This window comes from Neoarius graeffei, chromosome 13 (assembly GCF_027579695.1).
Source record: "Neoarius graeffei isolate fNeoGra1 chromosome 13, fNeoGra1.pri, whole genome shotgun sequence".
Classification (NCBI taxonomy): domain Eukaryota; kingdom Metazoa; phylum Chordata; class Actinopteri; order Siluriformes; family Ariidae; genus Neoarius; species Neoarius graeffei.
The window spans coordinates 29,992,634-30,013,310 of record NC_083581.1 but is presented as its reverse complement, the minus strand read 5'-3'; the positions used below and the strand labels follow the sequence as shown (position 1 = coordinate 30,013,310).

The 20,677-nt window shown below is 41.4% G+C and overlaps 1 protein-coding gene across 9 annotated transcripts in view; it reads left to right on the top strand.

Moving 5' to 3' along the window:
- The window catches only part of hspg2 (heparan sulfate proteoglycan 2), a 272,884-nt gene that overhangs the window by 91,736 nt on the left and 160,471 nt on the right, over positions 1 to 20,677 (top strand). For all 9 annotated transcript variants that reach the window (XM_060937478.1, XM_060937484.1, XM_060937483.1 and 6 more), the window contains 6 exons: positions 2,613 to 2,741; positions 7,575 to 7,763; positions 7,849 to 7,968; positions 8,064 to 8,195; positions 12,714 to 12,858; positions 16,553 to 16,704. In XM_060937478.1, coding sequence (XP_060793461.1) covers positions 2,613 to 2,741; positions 7,575 to 7,763; positions 7,849 to 7,968; positions 8,064 to 8,195; positions 12,714 to 12,858; positions 16,553 to 16,704 — 867 coding nt within the window. The remainder of the gene's footprint in view (positions 1 to 2,612; positions 2,742 to 7,574; positions 7,764 to 7,848; positions 7,969 to 8,063; positions 8,196 to 12,713; positions 12,859 to 16,552; positions 16,705 to 20,677) is intronic.

Genomic DNA, 20,677 nt, shown 5'->3' with positions numbered 1-20,677 from the left:
TTACACTGGGCGAATACGTTTTTGTAACATGGCATGTGATTGGCCGATCACGGGCGCTCTCAATGAGCGAATGACAAGTCACCTCTCATCAGCAAGTAAGAGTGCATTCTGGCATGACGCCACGTGACGCTGTTATCAGCTGGGTAGGTACGCCACTACAATTATCGACACCTTAACGATCTTTTGGCCGTTGCAAAAGTAGAAAAGACGTTCAGTACGTAAATTGCGCATGAATAATTACTCAAACTTCCACTGGGAAAAAAAAAAGTTGATTCCCCGATTACTTGGCGTATCGGATCATGTGACGCCGTTCCACAATTATCGACACCTTTGTCCACAGTTATCGACATCCCGATGATTGATTATTTATTGAAAAAAAAAATTGGTGTGTGGTGTTAAGTTAGCAAAACATAGGTTTTTATTTAAAGGTTGTTTTACATAGACTTATATTTAGTACAGATATAAATATATGGATGTCGGTGTTTATGTAAATGAGGAAGTAATTCTGATGTTTGTAAACAAATGAACTGATAATGTTTAACCAGTTATCAAAATCTTTTTGTTTCACTTTAAGTATTTTCGTAGATCGCATTTTGTTAATCGTTCATGGTTGTTTGTATTAATTTCTAGTTTTGTCGTTTACCAATAAATCTCAACAGGTAATTGACATTGTAACCGCATGAAAATCCAGGTCAAAGGTCGCATGTCATTCCTCGAACCAAAATATAAAATGTCAACTGATATTGTAATATGTGGGAGATATTTACAACAAACTGCAAAAAAGATGTATATTTTCTGAATGGAATAGAAAAATCTGAATATTTCAAGCATGTACTTTTTTATATGCTAGGAATTTAATCCTGGTCTAATTCTGTTTCTTGCATTCGGATTCTAAATACTCGATAAACATTCCATTCTGTTATGGATCAGAAAAAAATATTCTAAATCACAGCACTTTTCTTTTTTTAAAGTACTTCATCTACTTCAACAAAGATGGATCCATAACAGCTGTAAATGTCGCTTAATTCCACAGCGTGTCGATAACGGTGGACATCGGTGAAAGTGATCACGATTACCGACACATCACGTGACTTCTCAAACGCAGGTTTAGATACAAAACGGCGACTGTCAAATGAAAGAGTAAGAAACAAAGTAGGTTTCGACAAAGAGATCATGAAATATCGGTGAATTTGAGGAGTAAAAACATGTCCATGATCTTTCCACCATGCTTAGCTGCGATGATGACGTCCGGGTTTTCCTCAAATTGCTGATCGTGCGGAAAAAATTCCATCTCGGGTAACGAGTTGTGTCATTAGATGACAAGGTCAAAGGGTGGGGTGGGTCTTCCGGTTGATTAATTAACCAAGAATAACTGTTGTAACTGAAACCGTTGTAAAATTTTATTTTATTTTTTTATTGGTAAATCTGAAAAGGTGTCGATAATTGTAGCCGCCGCCACTCTAGTACAGGTTTTGGACCCTGACAAAGTGTTTTTTTTTTTTCCCATCGTGTTTTAACCCTCTGGGGTCGAGAGCTTCTCCGGTGAAGCTCGGCAGGTTTAGAATGAGTAGGTCATGGATTTGGGTAAATATCTTCGAGTTTATCATACAAGCATGACAAACTTTACACTTTCCTGTGTATCTACTGCCAAATATAATAATATATATATTTTTTAAATTATCGAAAGTAGATGAAACCTAGAACTTGTTACCTTACTCGGTCACACCCGAGTCGGCGTCCACACATTTATAAAGGACTGTTCATATGGTAACTTCATGATGATCATGTTCACCCTTTCGGTATCGATTGGTTTCTCTTTCGCGGTGTTTTCTTCTATTTTCGAAGTTCTCGTCCAGCAGATTTTAGTCCGAATGCCAAATGATGTTCCCATCTCTAGTTTTGAGCCATTTTAAAAGTTTTTGTTACAAGGTTACTTGGAATCTTGTCCTCAAAATTGTAACTCTATTATATAAGAATAGCCGTATTGTTAATTATTACATTTCTTTTAGACTTATTATAAACCTAATATAAAATGGTCATGGTTGATGTAATGTTTCATGAGCGTTATTATCATACCTATATATGAGGACCAGGAAGTTGTAACCAACTGGAACATCCTTGACCCCTCGTACTTTTTTCTAGACATGGAACTGACCTGTGTGTGCTACTGTTTTCTTGGGTAGAGCTTTAAGCATGTTTTTCTTGAATCTTCTAATGTTTTCTTGTAAATGATATTCAATTTGTAGTGTAATGAGCACCTAAGATCACAAAAATGTTCCTGGAAATAACTGAGAAGTCATTTCCAGTCTTCTAGGTCCCTAAGGCAGGGCCCCGGACCCCCAGCCGCATTATTCCGGGCCTTTGACCCGTCATTCAGACCGGTTGAAATTTGAACAGACAAACATCATGTCTGTCCTGTAACAGTCTGCTTAAAATTCCTTATTTCCCACAATGATACTGTGTACCTGCCATGGTGTGTTGTCAGTTAGATTTGAGAATCTGTCTTCCTTTCGGAAACATTTGCAAGATTGCCGTGTGTTTGCATGACGACGTCGATTCAAACTGCGTACCGAGTCTGGTCCGCTGTCCCTGACTGTCTCTGTTCTCATTAGTGAAGACCGGTCCACCTGTGCCCTGCGTCATCACCGAGTTCACCTGTCGAAGCGGAGAGTGTATACCTTTGAATTTTGTCTGCGACAACAAACCAGACTGTCCAGACATGAGCGATGAGAGCATTTGTGGTGAGTAAGAACATGGTCTCTTGGGATTGTGCAGCAAATATTTAGGCATGTAACGATATATCGTGTGACGACAATAAATGATGACGATACAAATTTCTGATGAAATTTGGTTGAATTTTCCATTCATGAGAAACAAAACCTCAGTCAGAAATTAATAGACCAGAAAGCCAAAAATAAAGAGATTTAGAGTTTTGAGTATCAGGGTAAGAATTACAGATAAAGGCTGCTTCTTGTACAGTGGATATAAAACGTTTACACACCCTGTGAAAATGATGGGTTTTTCTGATGTGTAAAAAAAAAAAAAAGAGCCCATGATAAATAATTTCAAAACTTTTCCCACCTTTAATGTGACCTATAACCTGTACAATTCAATTGAAAAACAAACAAATCTGTTAGGGGGGAAAAACATAAAAAATAAACGTATAATAAGCTGGTTGCGTGAGTGTGCACGCCCTTAAACTAATATTTTGTTGAAGCACCTTTTGATTTAATTACAGCGGTCAGTCTTGTTGGGTCGGAGTCTATCAGCCTGCCACATCTAGACTTGCCCACGCTTCCTTGCAAAAGTGCTCCACATCTGTCCGATTGCGAGGGCATCTCTTGTGCACAGCCCTCTTCAGGTCACCCCACAGATTTTCAATTGGATTTAGGTCTGGGTTCTGGTTGGGCCGTTCCAAAACTACTTTTTTTGGGGGGGGGGGTTATTGTCATGCTGAAAGATGAAATTCCTCTTCAGCTTTCTAGCAGACACCTGAAGGTTTTGGGCCAAAATTGACTGGGATTTAGAACTGTTGATCATTCCCTCCACCTTGACTAAAGCCCCTGTTCCAGCTGAAGACAAACAACCTCAAAACATGATGCTGCCACCACCATGCTCCACTGTGGGTATGGTGTTCTTTTGGTGATGTGCAGTGTTGTTTTTGCACCACTTTTGGAATTGTGGCCAAAAAGTTCAACCTTGGTTTTATCAAACCATAACGCATTTTCCCACATGCTTTTGGGGGAGGTTTTTTTTTTTATTTGTTTTGTTTTTGTGCAAAATTTAGCCAGGCCTGGATGTTTTTCTTTGACCCTACCCCATAGTCCAGACGTATGGAGAATACGGGAGATTGTTGTCATATGTAGTACACAACCAGTACTTGCCAGAAATTCCAGCAGCTCCTTCAGTGTTGCTGTCGGCCTCTCGGCAGCCTCCCTGACTAGTTTTCGTCTTGTCTTTTCATCAATTTTGGAGGGACGTCCAGTTCCCGGTAATGTCACTGTTGTTCCATATTTTCTCCACTTCTTGATGACGATCTTCACTGTGCTTCATAGTATATCTAATGCCGTGGAAATGTTTTTCTACCCTTCCCCTGACTGATACAGTGGCATGCAAAAGTTTGGGCACCCTTACTGAAAATGTCTGTTACTGTGAATAGTTAAGTGAGCAGAAGATGAACTGATCACCAAAAGGCATAAAGGTAAAAACGACACATTTCTTTTCAGTGTTTTCTGCAGGATTTGTGTATTATTTTTGTTTTGTACAATTGGAGAGTGAAAAAAGAAAAGGAACACCATGTAAAAGTTTGGGCACCCTAATACATTTGAGTTCTCAGGTAACTTTTACCAAGGTTCCAGACCTTAATTAGTTTATTGAGCTGTGGCTTGTTCAAATTCTTCGTTAGGAAAGGTCAGATGATGCAGATTTCAAAGCTGTATAAATTCTCTGACTCCTCAAACTTGTCCCTAAAATCAACAGCCATGGGCTCCTCTAAGCAACTCTATCGCATTCTGAATAATAAAATAATTGATGCTCACAAAGCAGGAGAAGGCGACAAGAACGTAGCAAAATGTTTTCAGGTAGCTGTTTCCTCAGATTGTAATGTTATTAATAAATAGCAGTTAACAGAAACAGTGGAGATCAAGGTGATGTCTGGAAGATGAAGAAAACTTTCTGAAAGAACTGCTGGTTGGATTGCTAGAAAGGCAAATAAAAACCTGTTTGACTGCAAAAGACCTTCAGAAAGATTTAGCAGACCCTGGAGTGGTGGTGCGCTGTTCTACTATGCAGTGACACCTGAACAAATAAGACCTTCATGGAAGAGTCATCAGAAGAAAACCTTTCCTGCGTCCGAGCCACAAAATTCAGCGTCTGAAGTTTGCAAATGAACATCTAAATAAGCCTGATGCATTTTGGAAACAAGTCCTGTGGACTGATGAAATCAAAATAGAACTTTTTGGCCACAATGTGCAAAGGTATGTTTGGAGAAAAAAGGGTGCCAAATTCCAGGAAAAGAACACCTCTCCAACTCTGAAGCATGGGTGTGGATCGATCATGCTTTGGGGTTGTGTTGCAGCCAGTGGCACAGGGCACATTTCACTGGTCGAGGGAAGCATGGATTCGAATAAATACCAGCAAATTCTGGAAGCAAACATCACACCATCTGTAAAAAAAAGTTGAAGTTAAAAAGAGGATGGGTCTACAATAAGACAATGATCCAAAACACACCTCAAAATCTACAATGGAATACCTCAAGAGGCACAAGCTGAAGGTTTTGCCCTGGCCCTCACAGTCCCCTGACCTAAACATCATTGAAAATCTGTGGCTAGATCTCAAAAGAGCAGTGCATGCAAGACAGCCCAAGAAACTTGTAGAACTGGAAGCCTTTTGCAAGGACGAATGTGTGAAAATCCCCCAGGTAAGAACTGAAAGATTATTAGCTGGTTACAAAAAGTGTTTACAAGCTGTGATACTTGCTAAAGGGGGTGTTACTAGGTACGAACCATGCAGGGTGCCCAAACTTTTGCTTCGGGCCCTTTTCCTTTTTTGTCATTTTGAAAATGTAAAAGATGAAAATTAAAAAAAATTGTTTTTGCTTAAAATATAAAGGGAATGAGTCATCTTTAACTTTATGCGTTTTGGAGATCATTTCATCTTCAACTTGCTTAACTGTTCACAGTAACAGCAATTTTGACCAGGGGTGCCCAAACGTTTGCATACCACTGTACCTTTCAGCAATGAGATCCCTTTGATGCTTTGTAAGCTCTCTGTGAACCCTGGCTTTTGCTGGAGGACGCAACTGAGTAAATGTCTGAACTTTATTTGGGGTTAATCAGAGTCATTTTAATTGATGGGAGGTGTGAACCCAAAAAGACTGAATGCTGTAATTAAATCAAAAGGTGCTTCAACAAAGTATTAGTTTAAGGGTGTGCACACTTTGCAACCAGCTTAATGTAGGTTTTTTTTATTTTTTATGTTTTTCCCCCAAACAGATTTGTTTGTTTTTAAGTTGAATTGTACAGGTTATAGGTCACATTAAAGGTGGGAAAAGTTTTGAAATTATTTATCGTAGTCTCGTTTTTTTTTACATCAGAAAAACCGATCATTTTAACGGGCTGTGTACACTTTTTATATCCACTGTAGATCACAATTACGCACCTAGAAGGCTTAAAAGTAATACATTTAATGAAATTGGTCCGTCCTTTGTATTTAAACATAAAAGCCTGAATTGAGCGGGTATGTTCACTTTAAATTGTGGACACCAAGTGTGACTAATGACGGTCGTGCTTGGATGCGCTGTGTGTAAGAGACTCAAACTTTTGTTCATTCTCTTCAAATCAGTATCACCGATATTTATACACCTCATTTTTTTCTCTGAAAAAAAATTAGGAAAATCAGGATCTTTAGGAAGGATACAGAATTTTCCTCAGTGATCTGACCTTTCGCGGGCACTAGTCGGCAAAATGTTCAGCCTATTTTATTGGAAAAATCGAGTCAACATAAGAAATTTGACCACTAGGTGGCAATCATGAGTTTCAAGCTGATTGAACCGACACTGAGCGAACTGGAAACAACAAAACACATGCACTGGTGACGAATATCACTAAAAACTCAAGATGGTGGCACCCGTGAGTCTGGTGTATTGCATTACACAACGTTTAAAAAAAAAAAACCTGAACGTAAAAGCTCATCACAACGCCACGCAAAATTAACCACGTATTCCGTAAATATATTATTTATTCTTGAATCGACACTAGTTTTTCGTAAACACTTTTATGTCTTTAAATGCCAAATGAAAACATGCCGTTCAAGCCTGTTCACAGTAGGCGGAAGTAACACAGCTCTAATGATGCGAAAACGCACAAAAAACAGATCTAAAACAGGAAAGCGGTGTTGTGCGACTGACCACACAAAGAGATTTCACAAGAAATCCAAGCTTTTGTTTTACAGACGGCTGAAAGACAAAGAAAAGAGAAGCAAATGGAGGAAGTACAGCTGTTCATAAAAGTTTATTTAAAAAAAAAAGCTGCTCTGTTAATTGTTTTTAATAAAAGGAATCATTTTTTTAGTTAATATTTTAATTATATTTTCCTCCAACCTTTACAAATGTGGGTAAATAATTATTGTTGGTTGTTTTAAAAAATATATTTTTTTAATTTAACAAAAATATTGACATCGATAAAGGAGAGGAAAATGTTGCAATTTTTTTTCCCTCCAAAAAATATCATGAAAAATTGAATTGTGAACCAAATATGAATCAAATAAAAACGAATTCTGAATTGGGCGAATCGTTACATGCCTATTAAATATGTATGTATGTGGACATGGAGTCCTTTAAAAATAAAAAAAATATATAATGACAGCAAGAGTAATAATACTGAACTGGCTATTTGACATTTTTCAAATTCTCTCTTATTGTGCGTGTAATCTTCAATTTGCGTGTACTGTAGGTCCTTATGTGTAGAGATCCTCCAAGTTCTGTGAGATACCACAGTCAAAGGCAGTAATGAAATACCTGCTGATGTGAAATCTGATTTCTTAATGAATGACTTGACCCTTCTCGTTTTTGACAGCACCTAAAGAACCTACTGCTCTTCCACCCATTCAAATACCAAGCACCACGTCGGAGGTTAAAATCACCCAAGGTCTCGGGCCGTGCCGCGCCGATCAGTCCACGTGTCAGAACGGACAGTGCATCTCCCGAGACTATGTGTGTGACGGAGAACGCGACTGCAGCGATGGGAGTGATGAGCTCAATTGTGGTAAGCCTGAGGTCACGGTTTGATTTTTGGTGGAGCATATCTGCATTAATAATTGTGTGCGTGCGTGCGCGCGCTTTTCCTCCAGGAACTCCTTCACCTTGCGAGCCGAATGAGTTTAAGTGCCGGAACGGCCGCTGCGCTCTCAAACTGTGGCGCTGTGATGGAGACAACGATTGCCATGACAACTCTGATGAGCTTGATTGCCGTAAGCTGCACTGCTTTATCATCCTTCGACTTCTCTGCATGCTCATGCACGTGTTACACTTTTGTTCACAAGTACTCCACGTTCTCTGTGTGTAGCTACTAAAAAACCTGGGGACGTGTGCGCTCCGGAGCATTTCACATGTCTGAGTGACCAGACCTGCATTCCTGCCAGCTACCAGTGTGACGAAGAGCCGGACTGTTCCGACCGCTCTGATGAGTACGGCTGTGGTAAGGCATTCTTTACTTCTTACAACGTCCATTTTGTAGCTATTATTGACCACAGTGGCTTTCTTCCTCTTTATTTCTTGCTCTCTTCCATTTACTTCTCCTGTCTTTCTCTCACTTCTATACATATTAATGCTGATGCAGGTTTCAACACATTTGATAGTGTTTTACTGGGAAATACACCACTCGTAATTTTTCATCCGAGCTCCGTCCAGGACATGGAGAATGAAAACCGTGACATAAATCTCCTATATGTCACTCGTGAGGACATCGATGAATTGTTTTTTGATAAATTTGGGTCCTTTTTGTTTCACACGTTGGCTTGAAGATATGAAGTTTATCTTCTCATGTTGAAAAACTCGCGTTTTTCATACGAAATGCATCACAGATCTGAGTGACCATAATTAAATAATATTGGCTGATATTGAGTCTTCGACTTGTTCAATATCATTCTAGCTGAATGGAATATATCTGATATACAGTAGACCACGAAAAAAAGCTAGCCATTTATTATTATTATTATTATTATTATTATAATAATGCACATTTCTTTCGGGTGCTCAACGCATCTTTCTCTTTCAAAATTCTCTCAAAATCTTCCATATGTGTCAGAAAACAGAATCCAGGGACACATGTCGGCCCGGGGGCATTTTGAGTTATTGACAGGTTCAGAAAGTACAGTTTCTAAGCTTTCCAATGATGCCTTCCATGTGGAGATCTGACAATATTTGAAGAATGTGTGGCCTTTTGAAAGTGTATACTTCTTAAAACAGAAAAGGGAGAAAATCGCCCTCAAAGTTTTCCATCTCAGCTACTCTGGGTGCAGGGCGGGCACATAATGGTGCTCATCTGCATGACATTAAGGAAAGCTCTACCCCCTACTAGCTAGCACGATGCTACTTTCATGTAAACCGAGATCACCACGTCAATTTTCCTTCCATGCAAAGTATGCCCAAAACAATTATGAAGTACAAAAATAAGTCCTAAAGTATACTTTCACGTTTTGTGGTTGAAAAATTACTCACACTGTAAGAAAGAAAGATAGCACAATGATGACACAACTAACACAACGCTAGTTTCATGTAAAGCCTCGGTCACAACCGGCCGTGCGGTACGCGCTCCTACGGCCGGTCTACACGCAAAAAGCGCGCGTGAAACGCACGAGAGCGCGCGTGTGACGTGCTGATTTTCGAGCCGCAGACCGGCCGCAGAGGTTCTTTGTCATGTCAAACACACTCTACGGGCGCTTACGTTTCTTTCAGGTTGCAAGACAAACTTACGGCCAACGTGCATCTTTCTCCGTGAACAAAAAAAAAAACGCAGCGATTTGGGAAACGCCAAAAATCACACGGCCAAAAAATCGTACGTCCGGTTGTGACCTAGGCTTAACCAAACCACAACACTCTCCGTTACATGCAAAAATAACCACACAGCCTTAGATTAATAAACTTACCCCATCAGAAAGAGAAACGGCGCCTTGCACACACCAATGCCTCCGATGGAATATAATCCTAGAGCGGTCCGTGTATCATCCGATCATTCAAGTATTCCATTCAATCTGGAAAACAAGGTTGCGGTTTTTTTTTGCTAGAAATGGTGATCTCCGATGTAAATACCGTGTGTCTGTTTGCTTCGCGGTGTTTCAGCTCCTCTGCGCTCTGTTTAACTTCCTCATTCCATAGTGAAATTACACGCTTGTATGCAGGTTAAGTAGCCATGCGCTCAGCCCGTATCATACAGCTGATTGGCGAAAAAAAAAAAAGACTTAAATCATCATGTGAATGGCCCATATGGTAATTTACCCACACACCCCAGCAGGCTACAGTCCTGACAAAAACGAGACAATTTGCAACAAAAAATGTATGCTTTTCCAACAAAACAATCTATTATCTGAAATACTGATTGCATTCTTCAAGATCTCAACTTGCACATGATGGAAAAAAACAAAAATCACAAATTTCGAAAAAAAAATGCTTCTTTTGCGATTATCTCGGATTCGTTTCGGCCGACATGTGTCCCTGGATTCGGTGAGGGGTCACATATTTAACGACGCAAACCTGGCGGCCATGTTTGTTTAGAAATTGTCACAGTCGCTCGTGAGCTTAGAAGTCTTGCGTCTCCAACGTGTGACGTCATGTCTTGATAACCATGCAATATCGTAAATCATATTCAACGCTCATTCTCCATTGGGTAGAGTGACGTAATACACGAAGAAGTGATATGCGAACAATATTGCATGCTATCGAACCAAATGAATGAAACCCACTAGAAGGGAATAGAACACCGTTTTTATTCCATCGAAAGTGTCCTGTATGTATGTATGTATGTTATTTACCAGCTGGGAGGTCCGTATCGTGAAATACTGTGACCGAGGTCTTGAAAGTACTGAGCGAGGCCCTCTGGGCCGAGGTCAGTATTCAAGGCCGAGGTCACGGTATTCCACGATACAGAGCAACCTTAAGTTGGTGAATAATATTTATTTTTTTCTTTACCAAATTCTAACAGAAAACAAGAGCGCCCGAAAGGGAAAACCGAGCCGAGCCGCCATTTTGAATCCTCATTCACGGCTGTAATGCAAATTGCTTCCTCCTCGGTATACAAGTGCACTTCCATGGCAGGAAAAACTACATTTTGCTGCCTATGTAGTCCCCTATTTATACAAATAGGAGTCATTCAGGATTCAGCCATGTTTTTGCTCGGCGTTAGCAACAGTTAGAGGTTTTTAGCTTTCTCCTGAAATGTTTTCTTTTATTTCTTCTTCCTCAGGGTAGTAAAACTCGCTTTCGCTGTGAACACTGTCGTTATCACTATCCATGCTGTAAAATTAATGCTATTATCCTGAGAAATGCTGGCAAAAATTTATAAGATTTTTGATAATCTTATAAATAAATTTTATAAAAAAAAAAGATAAATGTTGACAAAAAAATGCTACTATGTTTGTTGTTGTGAATGAGTGAGTCGCCAGAGGTCCATAACCAGGGTCTGTAACTGGGGTCCGTATCGTAGGATACAGACCCGCTCGCCAGCCAATCAGAGCGCAGGATTTGATGGAAACCGGACCGCAAAAAAAAAATAGTTAAATAATATTAGCTGGCGCTTTTTTTTTTGTGGTAAGTCAGATATATTCCATTCAGCTAGCATGATACTGAACGAGTCAAAGATGAGTAGCTGAATGGAATATATCTGATATACCACAAAAAAGCCAGCCAATATTATTATTATTATTATTATTATTATTATAATACATACTCTCTTTATCAGTGTTCTCAAAGGCCAACGCTAGCTAATTTGCAACTCGATGCTGTTAGCACAGCAGTCCAGTTAGCTTCCAGCTGGTGTAGTGTTAGCGAAGGCCAACGCTAGCACAGTCAATCCAAATCTTCTTCTTCTTTTTATTATCCCTGTGTAATTTGCTTAGTTACTTTTAAAATCAACATCGACAAATACACACAACGGAGCGACCTGGCAGCCAAAATTCTTTCAAAATCTTCCACTTTTAACAACGCAAACCTCACGACCATGTTTGTTTACAAAAAGTCACTTGCGAGCGTGGAAGTTTTACATCTCTGATGTGTCTCTTTTCCAGTTTTTTGATGTCCGTTGGTATGTTTTTCTCTTGTAAATATGCGTGAAGAATTTCGAATGAAGTTTCGGCAGCCTTTCAGGTGTTCAATGCATCTTCAGTTTCAGTTTATTTAGTGTGTAATCCTAGCACTGGATTCACCTCGTCTTCTCTCTCTCTCTCTCTCTCTCTCTCTCTCTCTCTCCTGGCCGACAAAGAAATGATTGTGTGCATGCGCAGCAGAAAAGTTCAGTCATTGGATCTTCACATGAGTGTGTGACGCCGTGTTGTCTTGACAACATGCAGTATTGTAACAATATTGCACGCTCATTCTCTATTGGAGAGAGTGGCGTAATACATGGAGGACAAGCGATATGATAACAGTATTGCATGCTATCAGTAAACCCGCTAGACGGGAATAGAATCCATGTTTTTATTCCATGGAAAAAGTGGCCCGTATGTAGAATATTTCCTGATAAAGTTTATATCTTTGTGCCACTGTGTAATATCCTCTGTACATGTTATAAATACTGTTGAGTACTTTTAGCAGTCTGGAACCTGACAGAAAAGTCAGCGAAGTGTGAATGTTGAGGAGTCTGATCTGTCCTCCAAGCAGTTCGGAGTCAGTGGCTCGTACACACACCCTTACTCACTTTGGGTGACTAGTTTTACATTTCGCCATAAGAACACTTTTTCACCGTACCCTTTCTACCTCTGTCAGTCAGTGCAGTGAAATGATTTGGGTTCTGCTCGCAGCCCTGACACTAAATGAGCTTGCCACATGTATCTGTCCCGCCTCGCTGATTTGGGATGATAATGTTTCCTGCACACATACATGGCTTTGAGTTTCCATCTGCGTGCACAAGGGAGAGAGATAGTGTGAGACTGAGCACTAGTGAGCGTGTTGGGAGGGAAATAAATGAGCTGCTGTTTTTGTTTTTGTCCTCCTTGTGGTTTAGCCGCTCCCGTTGTGACCAGCCCACCAGAAGAGTCCATTACAGCAGTGCGGGGGCAGACGGTGACCTTCACGTGCATGGCGGTCGGCGTGCCCATCCCTATCATTACATGGAGGCTTAATTGGGGGCACATTCCACCGAGTAACAGGTACGACTTCTCCTCCCTGTTTCAGGTCAATGTACGACTTCCCAGGCACTGATGAATTCTGCATTCTGATTGGTCAGAAGAAATTGTTGATGAATTTAACTTTATTTGGCTAAGGAGACTATTTCATTTATATGTAAAGAGTCTTCAGTGTCAGCACTTTGTAACAATTAGTCCATTTTCTCATTAACATAAGGGGATAAACAATAAAACATCCTGCTTTAAAATCCTGTATAAATTGTACTTGTTGGGAAATTTCTGTGGTGCAAGTCAATATCTCATCTCATCTCATCTCATTATCTCTAGCCGCTTTATCCTGTTCTACAGGGTCGCAGGCAAGCTGGAGCCTATCCCAGCTGACTACGGGCGAAAGGCGGGGTACACCCTGGACAAGTCGCCAGGTCATCACAGGGCTGACACATAGACACAGACAACCATTCACACTCACATTCACACCTACGGTCAATTTAGAGTCACCAGTTAACCTAACCTGCATGTCTTTGGACTGTGGGGGAAACCGGAGCACCCGGAGGAAACCCACGCGGACACGGGGAGAACATGCAAACTCCACACAGAAAGGCCCTCGCCGGCCCTGGGGCTCGAACCCGGACCTTCTTGCTGTGAGGCGACAGCGCTAACCGCTACACCACCGTGCCGCCCGCAAGTCAATATGAATGAATGGAAAAAAAAACAACAACTTTGGGATGGGGATCAGTGATTTTCGCTGCACGTCAAATGACACCAGCTCATCGGTGACGTCAGTTACCTTCCTGTAACCGTACGTCCCGTCTTACACCTTAAACACAATTTGTGCAAAATCCACTTTCGTGATGCGGTTAATGTGATGGTCACGCGATCCAAAGCAGCAGTATGACGATAGTCAATACCATCATGGAAAAATACCGGCGTTCACTGTTTAAAACTCTGTACAATATGCACTATTCTATCCACATTCACTGGATATGAGCAATCGTGCGCTCTGATTGGCTACTCTACCACTAGGATATCAGCTCATATACCGTGAGTAGAGGAAAACAAAATGGCGGAGCGTGTTGTTGAAGCAACTGAGGACAAAATAAAGACTCGAAAACAAAACCACATAAAAAAGCAAAACATGGAGTAAAAGTATTTGATGGTAAGAATGCATCTTTATTTCGTTTTTATTTTGTTTTTTTTAAAGAATTATTGTTCTAGCATTTTTCACAAATTGTTGTCATTTCGCCAGTTTGTTTACATTCTAAGCAGAAATTAATTTGTCGGACGTTTTGTATAAAGCTTTTATTTATCGACTTTGCAAAAAATAAAACTAATAATGCTCCATTTTTCAAAATCCAGTGAATGTGGATCGAATAAAACAGTTATTCCTCTCAATCTCGTCGTACATGGATTATAGCTAACTCAGTGCTACGCACCTCATTGGCGATCAGCTCATGTACGACTCGATTTCGTGGAATAACTGTTACATGTACTGTTCTTATTTCTGTTTTTGTGTTTGCTGATGGTTTGTTTATAGAACCGTAACTCGTATGCGCGCCTGAACCCGTGTGGCTTAGACTTGCAGGTGGCCCAATAATCCGAGTTTTGCTCGCAAATTGATTTTCTTCTGAAAGAGTTTGACTGAAAGTGAATGACTTTCTATGTTTAGATTATAGAATCCTCTGTCCTTTTGAACACCAAATTTCTGTTTTGACCATTAATGTGCTATCGAGTTTAACAGTAGACAACATAAAATAGTCGAATAACAGTTGAATAACTCTCTAGACATGAAACAACATGTATAAAGTCGAGGTTATTATTCACTGAGCCTGAGACGGATAATTGTTTTTAGTATAAATACACGGGATTATGTAAAAAAAAAAAATCATATTTGAAAAATTATTTCAAACTTCAAAAGCGGTATGTAAATGTAATAACATCATGGCACAGACTTGTCACTTATCTACGCCGATTCACACAAAATACTTTGCTTTGAAGCCAGTAAAATAAATCACAATTCCACCTTCCATTTGAATAGTTTTAGACCGAACTTCGTAGCATCTACTTGCGGTGACGCAGTGATCGGCCGCCATTTTGCCAAGTCGCTTGAGGTGATTATCGAGAAAGAGTTCGAATTTCTCGACCTATCAGTGCGTGTGATTTTTCTATAATCCCCTGTGTATTTATACTGAAGCCTGTTAGTGTTGAGAGTTACAGTACTGATCAGTTTGCCCTTGTGTTATTGTTAGAGAGGACCGACATTTTCGTACTTTAAACCAGAAGCACAAAAATGGCAGCGGGTCGCAGCACCTCCTTTCACTTCTCTTTACAAGTAAATAAAAACATTCGATTGGTCGAAAGGAAACCCGAGAGAATGTTCGGTTGCTTTCTAGTCTGACCCATGTGGGTAATTAGAACCAGACCGGAGGGTATTTTAGGTCTCTGGGATTGTCATTTGGTCGTGTCATCCCGCCAGAGAAAAACCTCTTCACTGCTGCTTTATAATCATGATGTATTAACAATCTCAAAATGTCAGCACTGGTCATCTGAAACCGCAGGAGAAACTCCGCCATTGTTTGCCCTGTGTTACTGGGTTTGGACCTGCCTTTCTAATGTCACAGTTCAGCTCGGAGAACATGGGCCAAGTTATTAAGATCTGACCTAACCTCCCCCCGTCTCTCTCTCATATATTCCCCTTCTCTCTCCCTCTCCCCCCTCTCTCTCCCTCTCCCCCTCTTTCTCTCGCTCTCTCTCTCATATTCCCCTTTTCTCTTTTTCTGCCTCCCTCTCCCTCCTCTCCCTTTTTCTCTCTCTTGTCCCCTCTCTCTCTCCCCTTCTCTCTCTCTCTGTCTCTCTTGCCTCTCTCATATTCCCCTTCTCTCTTTGTCTCTCTCCCTCCTCTCTCTTTTTCTGTCTCTTGCCCTCTCTCTCTCTTTCCCCACCTCTCTCTCTCCTTCTCTCCTGCCCCTTAATTCTCTCTCTCCTGCCCCCCTCTTCCTCTCTCTCTCTCTCCTGCCTTCTCTCTCTCTCTCTCTCTCTCTCCTGCCCCCCCTTCTCTCTCTCTCTCTCTCTCTCCCGCCCCCCCCCCTCTCTCTCTCTCTCCCGGCCCCCTCTCTCTCTTTCTCCTTCTCTCCTGCCCTCTTCTCTCTCTCCTGCCCCTCTCTCTCTCTCTCTCTTGTCCCCCCTTCTCTCTCTCCCGGCCCTCCCCCTCCCTCTCTCTCCTGCCCCCCTCTCTTTCTCTCTCCTTCTCTCCTGCCCTCTTCTCTCTCTCCTGCCCCCCTCTCTTTCTCTCTCCTTCTCTCCTGCCCTCTCTCTCTCTCTCTCTCTCTCTCTCTCTCTCTCTCGCCCCTCTCTCTCTCCCCCTTCCCCCCTTCTCTTTCTGCTCCCCCCCTTCTCTTGCTCTTTATCCCCCCCCCCCCCCCCCCCCCAGCATATAATGCAGGGGGATGTCACGGTCTGTCCGTCTGTAAACATTTGAGTTATGCTTCGGAAACTAAAAAACTATTCGGAATTTTTTCACAAAACCTGACAGTTATGTTAAGTGACTAGAGGAGTTACGCCTTTTGACATTTTGGGATTTCTGTGTTGTTGTTTTTTTTTTTTCTCCCCCCATATTTCCATGGCAACCGAGTCAACTTAAGAAAATTTGGAGTGGGGGTTCATTTGGGGGCCGGGGGGAAATGTCATCTCCTGATGTGTGTCTCTCCCTCTCTCCCCCTAGGATTACAGTGACCAATGAGAATGGCCGCGGGACGCTGACTATCCGTGACGTGAAGGAAGGAGACCAGGGCGCGTACACGTGTGAAGCCATCAATGCTAAAGGCTTGGTGTTTGCGATTCCAGATGGAGTGTTAACCCTGACTCGAGTCCCCAGTAAGCTCAGCTCCGTCCAGCACTCGTGGTGATGAATTACATACATAACCGGTCCAAATGTCAAAACTCAGGAAGCTTTTATTTTGTCAATTTTTACTTTGAGGTAAAATAAGTTGTTCACAGTTGATACAGTTAATACATTACTCAAAGAGACAAACTAATTTAGTCCTATTTAATCCTTTTAAGAATTTCTTAAATGGAGAAAAAAAAATCCTTTCCTATACAGATTTGCTTCCTTTTTTAAATTGTTGTACCACAAATATTGTAGAAGCAAAAGTACCTCCACAATGCTCCGGCCCAACGCTGTCACTCCTCATTTACTGGAAAACCTGCTGACGCTTCTAAAGTGTCCTGAATTTCAACAGTGAGACACGTTTCTGCTTCCAGTTTTTCATCTTCATATTCATTCAGGCAGAAACGGAGGTGTTCCTGTCTTCACTCTGAGCCGTGTGAATTACTTTAACACACACACACACACACACACACACACACACACACACACACACTGCTTTCGAAAGGAGGCTCATTATTGAAAGGGCAGATTCTACACATGTACAGTGCAATGCAATAATGAGTACACCCCCCCTGAAAAACGACATTTTTCACAGTATTAAAATGAACACAAACAATATGTCCCAAACAGTTCCTTGATGATGTTTATTGCACTATGTTCTTACATTATAACTCAAGCAGAAAGGTGAAAAGATGCCTTAAATTACATATTTTTCTGTTTCCGTGAAAGTGGGGTGGAGCAAAAGTGAGTACACCCCACAACAAACTCCAGTAGGGGAGAGCGGGGTAAGATGAGCCAGAGGGTAAGATGAGCCACCCCCTCTTTCTAAGAAACAGTAAACAAATGTGATCATGTGACCACATTCAAAGGGGGGGCGGGACCATTTACTTACACTTGTGGAGAGGAGCACCACATGTCAAACTAGGTGAGGGAGATATTTATAAAAATGTGTTTTTGTGCTTTCTAAGTCAATTCCATGTTTGTCCACAGTGAAGGTGATTTAGAGAAGACAAAAGTAGAATAATATTTAGACACATTAGGGTTAAGTTAGTGGCTTTCTAAGCTACGATATGAATGCTAATAAAAATAATTTTGATTAGCCTAATCCCCTTTATTAGCATTTTTCTACAAAATGGTGGCCACGGGGTAAGACGAGCCATTAGATGTGGGGCAAGTTGAGCCACTGGCTCAACTTACCCCATTGGTGGCTGAGCTTACCCAATATGGATGACACTTAAGTTTTCACATTTACTGGTCATATATGACAACAACATTATATATATATATATATATATATATATATATATATATATATGACATCAGATGAGGAAGACCAGTTGTTAGATGTGGGGGATTATGTTGTGGCAAAATTCACGGGGAAGAAGAAAGTGCATTTCTTCATTGGCCAGATAATCAAATCGGATGTCTTCGAAATAGAGGCAAGATTTGTCAAAAGAAGCCAGTCATGCCATGGCTCTGCAAGAAAGCCGACCTTTGTCTTCAAAGAGAAAGATAAGGCTGTCCTGTCAAGACAGGATATTGTGAAAAAATTGCCCCGCCCCTTTACTGTTGGGGGGACAGCATGGAGGGAGAGGCAAATGGTGTTCCCTTGCAATTTGAACGCTTGGAACATTGAATAATGATGAAATGATTGATGGAATGATTGCTGCATGTTTTAGCAATGTTTTAACCTACTGAAAGAAATAAGATTTTTTGGCACTGTTCTACTGTTTTAGTAATTTCTATAATATAGTATATCTCTCATTCCCTCTCTAACCATCCCTCTTTCTGTCTATCTATGCATATCTCTCTCTATCCATCTATCTATCCCTCCCTATCCCATCTCGTTCTATCACCTCTTTCTTCATCTCCCCTTCTCTATGCAACGGCCCTATCCCCCACTTGATTGACTTGACTTGATTCACTGATTGCATTTCTAATAATAAAAGTTGTTTACTTTGTTAACCTAACATGTTTTGTGTTGGCTCAATTTACCCCACACATTGGCTCATCTTACCCCGTGCATGGGGTAAGTTGAGCCACTTGACATTTTTTTTTCAAGAGGTAATATCACTCTAACCATAAGAGCTTATCAATTATTTTTTGCTCAGATAGTAACAGTACACTTTGAAATTTGGTATGGTGTGTAGACTGGAAGCAAAAATGGCTTTAACATGTAGTTATGATGAAAAATGTAAAAAGTGGCTCATCTTACCCCGCTCTCCCCTACATTTAGTACTTTGTATGGCCTCCATTATTTGCAATGACAGCCCCAAGTCTCCTTGGCATGGAGTGCACAAGTTGACAACATTTGGCTACATCAATCTTTTTCCATTCTTCAAGGATGACATCTTTCAGAGCCTGGATGTTGGATGGAGAGTGATGCTCAACCTGCCTCTTCAGTATTCCCCAAAGATGCTCTATAGGGTTCAGATCAGGTGACATACTTGGCCATGGAATCACTCTCACCCTGTTCCTCTTCAGAAAGTCAGCAGTGGCCTTAGATGTGTGTTTTGGGTCATTGTCATGTTGAAAAATGGCACGACGACCAACGGCCCGAAGTGATGGAAGCATCTTAGCTTTCAGTATAGAGCAGTACATTTGAGAATTCATGATGCCATCAATGAAATGCAGTTCTCCAACACCCGCAGCACTCATGCAACCCCACATAAGAACACTACCCCCTCCATGTTTCACTGTGGGCACCATGCATTTTTCCTTGTACTCCTCACCCTTGCGACGCCAGACTGTTTTGAAGCCATCAGTTCCAAAAAGATTGATTTTGGTCTCATCACTCCAGAGTATAGAGTCCCAGTAGCCTTCATCCTTTTCAGCATGTGCCCTGGCGAACTCTAGACGGGCTTTTTTGTGACTGGGCTTTAGGAGAGGCTTCCTTCGGGGACGACACCCATGCATGCCATTCCGCTGCACTGTACGGCATATTGCGTCACGTGACACATTCACTCCAATTTCAGTCTCTACTTCCTTAGATACCTGTTGTGCACTTGCATGCCGATTTTCCTCAACTTTTCTCATTACAAGCCGCTCCTGCCTGGGTGTTAATTTTCTTGGCCGGCCTGTACGTCTCTGTACTTTGGCTGCAGTTCCATCTGTCTTGAATTTTTGGATCACTTTTGCAACCGTGTTCTTACTGATAAGTAAGGCTTTACTGATCTTCTTGTAGCCCTCACCTCTCTTGTGTAAAGCAATAATCCGCTTTCTCAGATCCAGAGACATTTCCTGGCCATGAGGTGCCATTGCTGACAGCAGGAAATGGGAAAGGGTGGTTTGCTTTAGGTCAGTGGTTCTCAAACTTTTTTCACCAAGTACCACCTCAGAAAATACTTTGCTCTCCAAGTACCACCATAATGACCAACATTAAAATACAGTAGCGTAGTAGGCCTAAGTATTCATTAAAAACAAGGCGGAGGTTTTATTTAACAAGTATATTTAATATTGTCATCTCTTTGGCTAATGGTAAACACAACAGTTCCCCGATTGTGTGCGGCTTACCGGCTCTGGCGATCACGGCTCTAGGCTGGCACAATATGAAGCTTCCTGTACTTTGGCTACGGGTGTACCATAGGAGAGAATGGTGGACTTGGACTGCTTCAGTTCATCACGTTTTCATAAAAAAAAAAAATCCATTGGTTTGTCCTTTAGTGCTGTGTGTTTGGTTGTAAGATGCCGTTTGAGATGCGATGGTTTCATGGACTCATTGCTCAGAACGTCCCCGCATACAACACACTGTGGCCTGGGCAGCTCCTCTGTCCCGCTCCAAATGAATCCCAGTTTTATGTATTTTTCGTCATACTTCCTCCTCACTGGTTTCTGCCGTTTGCTAGCAGTTCTGGGGCTGGTTTTGCCACTGTCGTTAGCATCTGCACTCGGCTCACACACGTCCTCTTCAGTTCTCCCTCTCTCCTGATCCACGCTCCCATTCGCGGATTTAAGCCACGA